A 14,325-nucleotide genomic window follows, 5' to 3' on the forward strand; every position below is an offset into this window, starting at 1 on the left:
GTGAAAAGATGTTAAACATTGAGCTTTTAGCCAAAGCCCCATTCAGAAAGAAAACACATATACTCATTCAAAGAAACAGGCAAGCACATTTCATGCAGACAGTGCTATCTCCATCCAGAGTGCAACTGAATCGAACAGAAGCAGCAATCCAGAGTGGGGTAGGGCGTCGTTGGGAGGAGAGAAGTGAGTGCTTCCTGGCAGAGCATGCTGTGGCTGATGGTGGCAGGACATGGCTGCCATGTGCAGCATCAGGAGGCTGTGGCGGAGCAGGGAAGAGAAAAAGACCAGTCAGTGCATTGACAGAGTGTGGTGCACAGTGAGGATACAATTCAGTTTTAAAATCTTATAACCAGCATAACACAAATACATATTACGCTGCACAAAGCATGCTGCTGTTCCTTTTTTAAAAAGGAAAAGTCATTTAATGTTGTTGCATCTTATGAATCAGTTTTCAAATGTGTATGAAAATATCCTTCACTTAGAACAATCTGCTGACTATTTGTTTCTTTCTTCAGGCATTAAAAACATTCATGCTGATCATGCTGCTAGTCACTTAGGAAAAGCGCAGGGTCTTACCAACATGGTTCGTTCGGTACCTCATTGTGCTGAGAGAAGACTAGCACCACCATTACCACAAGATGTTATGATGGAGAAAGGTGTCTCTCAGGAAGAGATTATCCGTGGAAGCAGCTCAGACAACACTCGTGATGTAATCTTCACAGTAGCTGCCAGAGCCTCACAACATCTTGAAAAGGTCGGTGTGTTCTCATATAGCATACAGGAATATAGATAGGAGAAAGAGAGTAGGAACAGCTGTAAAAATAATGGAGCAGCTCATATGAAACACACAATGGGAATACCTTTTTAAAAGTCTAATTCACCAACAAATGACAGTGTGGCATTACAGAAAACTTGCAAGCTTGCTGTGCTGCTTGAATGCCCTCTCGTGATCAGAAATTCATTTTTACATCATAATGGTACCCTGTTGCCCCATAAGTTAAAAATTATAACGTATATGCATTTATATTCTGGATAAGGTGCATGTGGTTTGCGAGTACTATGACTTATGATCGTTTGTTAGATGGTCCTACAATTATCCTTTAAGTTTACAGAAAGCATACTTGTTGTTGGTTGTAAGGCATCCTGCATGTTCTGTTGAATAATTTGGCACTGCTGTTGTAAATCTAATACATCCACATATATCTCTCTAATCAACAAGATTGAGGTGCTCTTTCCCATTGAAATTGGAACTGAGCCGATATGATACACTTCACAGTTTGGGAAGCCTGCTGTGTTCCATGTCAAGGGGATGTCACCACAAGAGGTTAACAGCTTGTTGATTGGCAATTAATGGCACCCACTAGGGAAATTACTGTAAGGAATAAGAATGACTACATAGTGCACTCACATGAGGTCTCATTCAGCAGGTTTGAAGATGCTGTTGTGGAAGCCATTTAGAGAACAGGGTGCAACTAGCTGTATATTGTGGTGCACACAAGAAACAATGCCTGTCATCTGGGTTCCAAGTCTTTCGTGGTGGTATGCTTCTGTAAAATCTCACTTTACAAGTCTGCCGCTTTGAATAAAACACTTGGGCTTTTGATATCTGTCTCTGCCATCGTCATCAGGAGTTGAAATATAGTCAGTGATTTCAGCTCCTGATGACAGTGGCAGAGCTCAAGTGTTTTATTCAAAATAACATGACTTTTAAACTGAGATTTTATTGATGCTCCAAGGTCATATTTGGATTTTTACAGCCAGTGGCAAAAAAAGGTTGAGAAGGCTAGCTTTGCTCACAGAATTTCAACAAAACTATCTGCGACATTGTTCCTCGAATTGTTTGTTTCCCCCTGGTTCTTAGTGGAGTAGAAGGCCTGAACCAGAGACTTTGAGGATTATGTGACAATCTAGGTTGTAACTTCGCAAATTTGTACCATGTGGTTCAAAACCATAGGGTCTTGATAAGTGGCAAAAGGATGCACTTTATATCAGAGGCTACTACCCAGGCAGCTAATTAGTGTGTGTGGTGGTATGCACAAGGGTTTCTTTCTTTCTTTTTTTTTTTTTTTTTTAATTGGGTGACTCTTCATCTAGTCCAGATAATAACTGTATTGTCCTTCAAAGTATTATTGTAAGGCTCAAAGTAATGCCCCTATCCCAAATGAGACTATTTAAATGCCAGTCATCAGCTGCTGAAATACTGGCAGCAAGGTCCCAGAATTTGAAGTGGTCCTAAAAATTAGTACAGCTCACATAATACTAGGTAAAGCCTGAAACTGTGAGATTTTTGAGTAAATCAAAGTATGAGTGAATAGCAAAAGGGTAGGCGAATGAGAAGTGAAGGTAGTGTATTCATTGCAGTATACAAGAAACTCAATCCATTGCATAGTAAATAAAATGAGATCATTTGCGCGAGATTTAATATTGAGAATGGGCATAAAGATATAACTGGGTCCGTGTATCGACCACCAGTCACCCCCAAGTAACTGATAACTTTGGAGAAAACCTCAGCCAACAAAACTGATTGCAAATAAAGTAAACATCAAACAAAGCTGAATGGAAGGTTAATACGAGAAGAGCCTTTGTGCTCCATAACAAAATAAATTGTACTGTCTTCATTAGAAGAGACAGTAATCATCCACCTGATGGGATGGAATAATTACAGTTTTAGAAGTGGTGGGTGTGTCACAATATTCTGAAAAATAGTAACTGTACTTTCTGCGAAATTTATTTAGAACAGATAGTTCAGATATTAGATGTATGGGAACGAAGAGATCTGTCCTCTTTGAAGATGTCCACGTTGAAACTGGCATCAGTGATGATGAGGCAGTTACAGCAGCATAGATTATTAAAGTACAAAGGGCAATTAAATCAAGGAGGAAGACTTAAATGTTCAGTAAACTAGATAAATAGACAGTAGTGTCATATCTCAGAGAACAACATGTAGCTTTGGGCAGGAGCATGTAGATGAACTGTGGCTCTATTTTAGAACAGTAGTTGACCAGGCACGGGACAGATATAAACATTGTAGAACAGCTGGTTGTAAGAAGTACTGTCCATGGTATAAAGGCACGGTAAAGAAACTTACACAGAAAGTGTAACATAGTACATCTGAAATAAAACATGGAGATATTGGCGAATACCAAGCCGGCTTCCATACTGGTCAAAGTTGTTTAGAACAAATATCCACTTTAAAAATAACACTAAAATACAAAGCACTCAGGGAACAGACAGATCACACTTTCCTTCATGGACTGCAAGAAGATGTGCATTTCCTTTGCTCAACGGGCCCTTTTTATCATTCTTGAAGAACAAGGACCCGACCCTAAAACTCCAAATCTCATCAAACTAACTCTCTCCAACAAAACCTTCAAAGTAAAACTCATCAGTGAGGCATCAGAAACATTTCTGATCAGAACTAGTGTTTGGCATGGTGACCATCTGTCTCCTACCCTCTTTAACCTGAGTTTGGATAAAGTTGTGCAAGAGTAGAATAAATAATTTAAAAACCAAAACTATTGGAAACCAAATGACTTAGAGGTCTAAAAATATCTAAATTTCTTGTATAGCTTTCAAAGATGCTCTAGCAGTACTAGCAAGATGACGAGACAATGTCAATTAAAAAGATAGACTCTCTTAAAGAATGCACTGAAAGAGTTGGCCTCCAGACATCCTCTAAAAAAACTAAGTACATCTGCGCAAAAGTCCTACTCAAAAACGGATCACAAAATGTAGACAAAATGAGAGTTCCATACTTAAAGTATTTGTGATTTCAGTGTCTGTGTTGTTCAGAAGTACGACTCGATGTTTGTTCGGACATGCATGCATGTCCAAAGGAAAAGGCATTGTGGTGACTGCATCCATTATGAAATACATGAAATGTGTTCGCAGTTGTGAATATGGACAACCATCAGCTCTATAATGGAATGACAACAATGAAAATTTGCGCCAGACTAGAACTCGGACCCAGATATCCCACTTATCGCAAGAAGTCACCTTACCATATGGATGTCCATATTCACAACTTCAAATACATTTCGTGTATTAAAGTATTTAGGTGAGCTCCTTAAATCTGCTGGGGGAGAGGACATAGCACAGAAAATTTGGATCCAAAAACTTAGGAGAGTATATGGTAAAATCCGAAACATTTACAACAAGAAATGTATGTTCATGGACACAAAAATTGGGAACTATAACATAGTTATCAAGTCTAAAGTATATGCTAGTGAAATGCTTACTATCCATAGAAAAGGTGATCTGGAAGATATTTTAAAAGAAAAACACTAAATTCTAAGAAAGATAATTGGCCTCAAAAGAACAGAAGATGGACACAGACCACAGCAGTGAAAAATAACCAAAAAATTATCAAATCTCATGGCAAACAGCAGAAAAAGAAAATTGAAATTTTATGGGTGTATTCAGACATCCAACACCTAAGACACAATCACAAAATTGCGACAGCTCAAAACCATACCCCTGGACCCAGCAGGTCAAAAAGGGTTTAGAAAAGACTCATATAAATCCACCAGACATACAGACAAAAAACTTAAGCAAATTGGTACTGCTAGAGAGTGAAGTCACCCCCAGACCAGGGATGAACTGGACTGACAAGGCAGAAGCTACACACAGCTACAAGACATACGTCCACAGTACTACCATTCAATATCATTGACATCAATCTTTGCTAGAATATTATAAGATATTCTGAGCTCAAATATATTGAAGTATATTGAAGAGAATGACCTTCTCCATGCCAACCAGCATGGATTTCTTAGTACCCCATCAGCATTTATTAATTAGCATATGATTGAATGGGTATCAAAAGAAATATGTCTCTGGATTGAGAATTTCTTAGCAGAGACAACACAGCACAGTTCTTAGATGGACAAGCTTCAGTAATGCAGATACAATTTCAGACATGCCCTACGGAACTATTGGGACCAATGCCACTCATGTTGTGAGTTAATGACACTGAAGACAAAGTTAATAGCAACCCCAGGTTATTTGTAGATAATCCAGTAATCCGTGAAGAAGCATTATGTGAAAAAGCCACACAATATTTTCAAATCTTCATAAGGACTCAAAATGGTGGAAAGATGACTTCTTGCTCCAAAATTTCAGAAATGTACAATTGCGCATTTCACAAAACAGAAAAACATGACTACAATATCAACGAGTTGCCTTTGGAATCATACCTCCTGCTATTATCTCAGTGTAATAATTTTTTTTTTTTTTGGGTGGGGGGGGGGGGGGTGGATGGATATGACTTAGAATTATCACATAGTCATGCGTAAAGCAGGTGGCAGACTTAAGTTCATTGAAAGGATACTTAAAAAGCTGTCAGTCTACAAAGAGATTGTTCTCCTAACACTCTTGTGACACACCCTAGAATATTGTTCAAGTGTGTGGGACCCTACCAAATAGGACAAACAGGTTGTATCAAATGTATAAAAAGGAGGACAGAAAATGTTGAAAAACCTGAACTGGTAGATGTGTGAAGATAAGATGCCACCACTGCAACACACACACACACACACACACACACACACACACACACACACACACACAAAACATGTGCCCCTACCTACCGGCTGGACATAAAATGCCAGGATTCCAGTTTGGCAGGTGCAGTACGGTGGGATGGGGAATTTGTTGGGTAGAATGTGTAAAGGGAAGAGGGGCAGAAGACAGGAAGAGGAGTTAGGAGTGGGTAGTCAGTAGATCAGAGGAAGGCAGCCAGTTTGTTGGCTAACTGTTGGAAAGAGGCATGGCAGGTGCATGGGCTAGGCATGTTGGGCAAGGGTGTCAGAGCCAGTGGGGAGTGTCTCATGATGAAGGTGACGTGGATATGTGAAATGGGAGGACAGAGGAAGGGGAAACTGTTGGAATGAAGATGTGGGGACAATGGGTTAATGGAGATCAAGGCTAGGAGGGTTACACGAGTGAAGGGTGTGTTACAAAGATAACTTTCATCTGCATAGTATGGAAAAGCTGATGGTGGAAAGAAAACTCCAGAGGCCAGAGGTGTGAAGAGGCAATTGAAACTGAGCATATTGTTCCCAGTTGCACAGTAATATCATCTTTGTGGTAAGTGATTGGCAGTGAGAGTGACGTAAGGCTGGACGAGGACGTTTAGGTTGGGTGGGTAATGAAACACCACTCCGGGAGAGGTGGGAAGCATATTGGGTAATGTGTCCCTCATTTAGAGCGTGGTGATAGATAATGAAAGTGCTGGTAAAGGATAAGGTTGTTTGAGTCCAGGCTGATACTGGGTGACAAGAGATGTGGTACTCCTTTATACCTAATTCTCAGATGTTGTGTGGGGATTGGGGTTGGTTGAGGATATGGCAGGGGAAATTTGTACGCAGACTAGGTTGGAGGGGAGAGGGGGGTTATGCCTAATCCTATCACTACCTCCAAGAATCAGCTACAAAGACATGCTCCACTCATCACCCTATAATGGAACAACTGAATCATATCCTTCACCCTGAAATTAGGGACATCCTACCCAAGATCCTTCTCACCCATCCTAAAGTGGCATTCCATCACCCACCCAACTTCCACAATATCCTAGTCCATCCCTGTGACATTCCCAATCCCAACCCATTGCCACAATGTTGGAAAGAGGCATGGCAGGTGCATGGGCTAGGCATGTTGGGCAAGGGTGTCAGAGCCAGTGGGGCGTGTCTCATGATGAAGGTGACGTGGATATGTGAAATGGGGGGACAGAGGAAGGGGAAACTGTTGGAATGAAGATGTGGGGACCCAGGTACAAGACAACATGCCCAATCCATCAATTCAGTACTCCCTATTCCATTTTGTGCCACAGGCTTATCCTACCTCATCAGAGACAGGGCGATCTGTGAAAGCACTCAAATCTTATGCCAGCTCTTTTGCAATCCCTGCAAAGATTTTTATGCCAGTATGAAAAACAACAAGGTGTCCACCAGAACGAATGGTTACCACCAAACTATGGCCAAGAACAAAGTTGACCACCTAGTGGCAAAACGCACATCTGGCACAATATGCTCAGTTTCAATGGCTGCTTCACAACCCAGACCATCTGGATCCTTTCCACCAGCACCAGTTATTTTTTTAACCAAGCAGGTGGGCAATAATCTTGCAACACACCTTTCGCTCCTGTATCCCTCCTTGCCTCATCACCATGTCCTCCACTATCACCATATCCCCCACCCAAGTTTTCCCTTTCACTGTTCTATCACCGCCTCCCAACACACATCTCAATGTCTCCTTCATTGTGTACTGCTCCTCACTGGCTCCAACACCTTTCCCCACATGCCTAGCCCCTGCATCTGCCACCCCTCCCTCCTGCTTCCTTATGAGCTGCTGATTACCCAGTCTTAATCCCTCCTCTTGCCTCTCATCTCTCTCCCTCACCCAACTGACACCCCTCCAACTTACCTTAGGCCACCTACCGAACTGCAAGTTTTGTGTGCTCCTGTCGATGACTCAGCAATTAAGCTTTCCGGTGAGTGGTTGTCTTTACTCCTAAATTATTTATGTTCTACCACAACTTTCCTACAAGATGCATGCAAAGGAGCATTTTAACCCTTTCACTGCTATTGATGAGTAGCTTTTCACAGTTCTGGCTGCTAGCTTGTCTTCTGATTCTTTGTCTGTTGTGAGCCTAGGCTTTAGTATTCTTCGCATCATGTATTTTACAAAGAAAATAGCAAGATATAGTGGGTGCACTGAGGAAAAAATCGTGGAGATTCTTACGAGGAGCGACAGTAAGGACGAACTACTTGATTTTGATGAAAGTGATAGCTCTTCCACAGAATTGGAAACCTGTACTCATAAACAGTCCACATCAGCAGGGGTGTCAATGCAGACTCGTGTTTCAACAAGAGATGTTAGTTGTTCTGAATCTTCAGATTCAGAAATTGATAGCGAAACACCTACGAAGAAATCACATCATAGCAATAAATTTGACTGGAAGTAAAATGATTTTCAGCCAGTTAATCACCCATTTGATGATAAGCTATTGGGACATGTGTCAGATAGGGAATGAGCCAAGTATTCCGTCAGTTTTCATGTTATTCTTTACAGAAGAAGTGATGAAATATATAGGTGATGAAACGAATTGGTTTTATTTATTCATCAAGGAGAATACTCCAGAATCAGGGCATTCTCAAATATCAAAGTGGAAAGATACTGGATGTGAATAAATGTATTGTGTCATAGCTGTTTGTCTTCTGATGCCTCGTGTGAAAAAAATGAAAATTAGTGAATAATTGACCAGAGATGTTCTTCTAAATCCTCCAATTGTTAGTGAACTGTTGTCAAGAGATCGCTTTTTGTTACTTATGAGAATGCTACATTTCAGTGACAACTCTGCCAATACTGGAGGAGATAGATAATTCAAAATCAGGAATATTGTCAATAAAGTTTGAACAGCTTTCTGTTGTGCATTAATCCACATCAGAAACTCTGCATTGATGAAAGTTTATTATTATTCAAAGAACAGTTGTCTTTCAGACTTTAGCCACAATTAGGACCTGCAACTCTGCCATGCCGTCAGTAAAACAGCTGTATGTGCCAAAATTCTCACTAGATGTGGCGCCCGACGCTACCAGCTGGCTAATCTGTTGCGTCAGTTGATCAACCTTCACCACTAATGCATCATATGCAGCTCGCACTATCATAGTGGCTATACTCGCACACTGCACAGCCAATACCATCATAGGCACAGGTGAGACAGCATCTAGCACCTTGTCGGCCAATTCTGCCACAACGTCTAACGACATATCTGACTGCATGGAGGTAAGCGACTGTTCCAGATTGTATGCAGCAGATGATCAGCTATGATACCAGTGTCAATTTTACTTCTAAGATGCCACAGAGACTGTGATAGTCTTCGGTCACCAGTATCTTCTTGAGTTAGTACCTGATAGATGCGCTCTTCTTGTGATGCAGATAAGCGGCGGATCAGTTCCATCTTCAACCATTTGTATACACTCCTTTCAGGTGGTGCAATGATGATATCTCGCACTTCTGCCACAATTGCTGCTCCAATTGGCTCACCACCAATTCAAATTTAGATGCGACTGCGGTAATACCTGAATAAATAAAATTTGCCTCTACCTGGGCAAACCACAGCATCGGGTTTAGTGGCCAGAACGATGGTTGCCCCACAGCTAGTCTAGATACTGCTGGGTTAGCAGCCACTTGATTCTCATTCATTCTTTACTGGTGTTACGTACACACAGGCAGGCCAGATCACGTCGGGGTCACCGCTTTAGCCGCAGTGTAAATGAATTAGATGCTGTGACTCTGGTGTCAGAAGTGGGATCCTGATGCACAGAAGGACGTGTACTGGTACCACAGGCATCAGGGAACATGTGCAAGCTGCACCAAACCATGTACATTTCCAAATGCCAGCGGCAGTTGAACATAGGCACTTCGTCAGACTGCTGTTCTCCCGTCAGCTGAAAGCACATCAACAGGACATTTTGGTGTGCATTGCAGCTGTTTTACTAATGGCATGGCAGAGTCACAGGGCCTAATTCATTTACACTGCAGCTAAAGTGGTGACCCCGACATGATTTCCATTACGTACTAACCCAAGAAGACATTGGAGACCGAAGACTGTCACAGTATCTGCAGCATCTTAGAAGTAAAACTGATGCTGGTACCATACCTGATCAGCTGCTGTGTACAATCTGGAGCAGATGCTTACCTCCATCTATCAAGGCGATTATCAAGACGCAGTCACAGATATCGTTAGACGCCATGGCGGAATTGGCTGACAAAGTGCTGGATGCTGTCTCACCCATGCCTATTACAGTATCAGCTATGCAGTGCACGGGTACAGCCACCACAGTAGAGCAAGCTGTGTATGATGCATTAGAGGTGAAGGTTGATCAACTGACATAACAGATTATTCAGCTGGTAGCATGTTGCAGTGTCAGTGAACATCACAGCTGGCCAAGATACAGAAGACGCTCCCACAGCAGGTCAGCACCCTGCTCGCCTACGCCTTCAACTGACGCACAGGAGGATGTGTGCTGGTACCACTGTGTTTCGGGGAACTTGTGCAACGCTGCACCAAACCGTGCGCATTCGCAAATGCCAGTGACTATTGAACATAGGCGCTTTTTCAGATTGCTGTTTTCCTGTCAACCAACAGCACATCTATCTGTCATTTTGGCATGCAGTGTAGCTGTTTTACTATTGTCATGGCAGAGTCACAGGACCTAATAATTCACTTACACTGCGGCCAAATGGCAATTCATTCCACCAAAACAGAGTAGATTCGTAATAAAAAAATTTGTGTTATGTGATTGTGAGACTGGCTATGTCTTAGATTTCATTGTTTCTACAGGGACATCAACAGAGAGTTCCACAATTTGGGGGAAAGTGGTGCGTAGTGACTACACTAATAAATCACTGTTTAGAATATGGACAGATCCTTTACTTCGATAATTGGTACTCAAGCCCAGACTTATTTTCCTGGCTTCATAGTCATGGGACAAATGCATATGGCGCTGTCCGTAAGAACAGATGCGACATGCCGAAACTTCAGAAGAAACTGAAATGAGGAAATATTCAATTTATGTGCACTAATACAATGCTTGCTATAAAGTGATGTGGCAAAAGGGAGGTGTAGATGTTGATCACATGTAACACCACAGAAATGGTTGACACAGGAAAGCCTGACAGGATTATTGGAGAGAAAATTAAGAAACCACAAAGTGTTGTAGATTTCAACGTGAATATGGGAGCAGTTGATAGTTCTGATATGCTGCTTAGCTCTGCCGATTGTATACAAAAAACAATGAAGTGGTGTGAGAAGTTCTTGTTTCATGCTCTCAAACTGAGATTTTTAAATGCTCATATCCTACACAGGTCACTAACAGGTCATAAAATGACAATAGCAGAGTTTTGCTGGTAAGGGAACTTACGGAAACGTGTGCACCAGAGCGCAAGGGAAGGTGTTCTGATGATAATTCTCTAAGGTTTGTGGGAAGGCATTTTGTAGACATTCCAACAAGTGAGCATTCGAAGAAAAGTATCCTAACCTGTAGATGCATTATTTGCTGGAAAAAGAAAGTGCATTGAGAAAGCAGATACGAATATAAAACTTGCAAGGTACCATTGTCTGTCGTATCCTGTTTTGAAAATTGCCACACAAAAATGAATTACTAATCGCAGCACAGAACGAATACAGCAATGCTACCAGAAAAAAACTTGGAGAGCAAAAAAAAATTACAGAAAAGCAAAAAACAAAATAGAAATATAATTTACGTTTGCCAGTGCTGGTCCAAAGTCCAGATCAAAAAGAGGGATGGAAAATATATTCACAAAGTGTAAAAGGAACTCCTACATTTACAGTTAATAGCTTTCAATCTTCTCTATAAGTGAATTTAATGTGCTAATAAAAGACAGTGATTTCACAGCTTTCAAATGTCAGAAAATCTATTGAGTGCTTATGTGCAACAGTTAAAAGTACAGCACAAGAAGAAATATCTGTGGCAGTTAGTCAGTCATTTCTGGAAATTGCAAAGCATAACACCATTGATTACCATCTGCAAAGGACAGCTGCATCTACGCCTGGGTGGAACACTTTACACAGTGTACCTATACAGGTAAAGAATCTGACGGCAGATGACAAAGCACTCAATTTGTTGTGCTCTCAGAAACAAATAGTAGGCCATGTGAAATTTCCAAACACATCACAAAACAAATTTAATGAAGTGAAGTATAATTGTTCTTACTGTTTCTCACAGTAAATTCTGATGTAAAGCGATATGAATGATGATCTGTATGTCGCTTTCTCCTATAAACAGTGTAATATGATGTTTTGAACAACAAAAACAATGCACAGTCATCTGTAATCTATGGCTTATTTTATTCGCTATTGAGTTAGTACAGTGAGGAACTCACAGAGAAATGCAGATGTTGTAAACAGGTATGGAAGAAAGAACGTAAACTATTGAGGTAAATCTAACGAATCATGTAGCTTTCGGCATAAGCTACAAAAATCGTGTAAAATAAACTACAAGCAAGATATAATTCTTAGTGGTGGAAAAATAGATTCAGTTTGATTCTGCAGAGAAACTATGTAGTGAGAGCATTTATCCAGTATCAGCCGTGAGAGGGCACAGTGCTTCGCCTGGAGTCGTAATCATTCCATAAATATTCAGCACAGGTTGGGTAAGGCAGTGCAGGCATCTCCGGCCCCGACGGCGGCTTGAGAAACAGGTACTTAGAGCAAGTAGTTGGATTACGTGTGGGCTGCAGTGCCTCAACGCGCCAAGCAGGTGGTGCGCCTCTGACAGTCAAAGGATTAAGTGCTCCTTACCCCATGCACCACTTGTGAATTGAATAGGAAGAAACATTAATATGGGGTACAGTGTGTAGTAACCACTGTCATTCATTTAAAGTGATTTGTGATTTATAGGTATAGGTAATAGGTAGCTGTAGCTGATGCATTTTTATCCAGTAGATCACTGTGACATATATGGAATATCCATTACACAGCAATACAAAGCATAAAGCTACAGACCATACAATTATCATCCTCTTGTGTATCTGTATTTCATAATCTTAGTAAAGATGCTGCTCTGAGGTTATAAAACAAGGATCATATTGAATGGTAAGAGGATAGTTCGTGTGAAGTTTTCTGCAAGTACGGAAACACATTTGTGTGAACATTTCAGTTGTCTAACAAAGCTCACAGAGGACTCAATAAATTGTATGCAATGTTGTAATTGTTAAAGTGTTTTTGGAAAAGCAGAGCATTTATCACTAAAGACCTGGGTGATCTTTTTATAGAAATAAAAAGCCCACTGTAAACTGTAAGTGTTAATCAGATCATTCATGGTACTAATAACTGTTATTTAGCTACCTAGGATTTGGACACTATGCCATGCAGTTTTCACAGAAATCTTCAAGGGCACAACATAAGTGTAGCTGAATAGTGTGTTCAGTGGGTAATGTACTGGAGTCATGGTCAGGAGGACTATGCATCAAATCTCCACCCAGCTGCCTGGTTTAGATTTTCTATTATTTTCATAAATCATGTAGGAAAAATGCTGTAGGAAATAGAGCCAAGTCAAAACCATTGGGAAAGTATTTGCTAATTTCTAATGCAGATGATGATGAAAACACACTTAAGAATATTCTGGCAGAAGGTGAGATGCAGATCTAAGGTTACAGTCAGAGACAGTTGCCATAATGGGTGGCAAAAAAAGGTCTCTCTGCCATAAGAAGGTGTGTACATGTCATACAAGGACCTAGCTCATGAAGACTATATTTACGGAGGTATTGTGTGTCAATAAATTATGATCACAGAGCAGATGATTTTTGGTAGTATTTAATTGATATTGCATTCTGCATATTCAGTTATTTCTGTTATTATCTAAAGTTTTTTCATAGGTGCAGAAACACAACCAAGCCACTTGTTAGGAGCAGAATCAATAATTGTGATGTAACACTGCAGCCAGCCTTATAGTTTTAGTGTATCTGGCCACCTTATATACTCACCTGTTTTATTTACTGCACAACAGTTCCACCCATTTTTAGCAGCTGTCTGTTTTGAACTTTTTCTGTATAATATAATTTTTTTCTCTTGCAGGCTCGTTCTATTAAAACCAATCTTCCAGAACCTGCCTTCAGGATATTTTTGCCTGGTGTACCTGTTGGTCAATACCTAGAGAAATTGAGACTACTTCATTTTGATGTATTTGATGCCAAATTGCAGAGGAGAAATAGTCTCCTTCCGCTTGCCTTGTACTGGAACAGATTCAGAATGAAGTTCTGAAAAGTGAGACATCATTTTAGTTCATAAACACTTGCTGGTAAGTGTTGCATCAGTCTCGTTGTTTTACAGACGTTGAGTAAAGGAAGTTATTTGTGACAAAGAACTAAGTGATTTCTGTGTTAAATGTTCCCAAGAGAAGAAAAATATGAAACTCAACTGCTTTAGAGACACACTTCTGTACAGTAGCTGCTAAAAAAAGGGGGGGGGGGGGGTGCAGTGTTTGTTTAGTAGACAGGAAATGGGAAACATTAATTATACAAGGATGTAGTATATAAATATGTACTGGATATCTCGCTCAAACTCAACCCTTTCTTGCTCTTCCGTTACGGAAGTCACTCATGTGTCACAAACAAGAAATATCTGTTTAGCTCAAGTTATCACATATTGTTGGAATGATAAAAAAAATTATCTCATAAAACCTGTTAATTGTGTTATCATTCTGTGAGTTACAAAAATAGTGTTTAATTTATGTTTATGTGCATCTGTAGCTTTTATGTACAGTGGAAAACTGAAAAATAAATTATCAAGAGTAGTTCAAA

General features: G+C 40.5%; 1 protein-coding gene across 3 annotated transcripts in view; it reads left to right on the forward strand.

Annotated features, from left to right (window-relative positions):
- LOC126457759 (NADH dehydrogenase (ubiquinone) complex I, assembly factor 6) overlaps positions 1-14,325 on the forward strand; it is an 88,383-nt gene that overhangs the window by 40,710 nt on the left and 33,348 nt on the right. For 2 of the 3 annotated variants that reach the window (XR_007585523.1, XM_050094320.1), the window contains exons 4-5: positions 516-754; positions 13,601-13,823. Coding sequence is in view for 2 of the 3 variants with exons in the window: in XM_050094320.1 (XP_049950277.1) it covers positions 516-754; positions 13,601-13,786 (425 nt within the window). In the remaining variant the exon portion in view is untranslated. Of the gene's footprint in view, positions 1-515; positions 755-13,600; positions 14,290-14,325 lie in introns of those variants that run through there. The other variant, XM_050094321.1, reaches the window with a different exon arrangement.

Source organism: Schistocerca serialis, chromosome 2, assembly GCF_023864345.2.
Source record: "Schistocerca serialis cubense isolate TAMUIC-IGC-003099 chromosome 2, iqSchSeri2.2, whole genome shotgun sequence".
NCBI lineage: Eukaryota > Metazoa > Arthropoda > Insecta > Orthoptera > Acrididae > Schistocerca > Schistocerca serialis.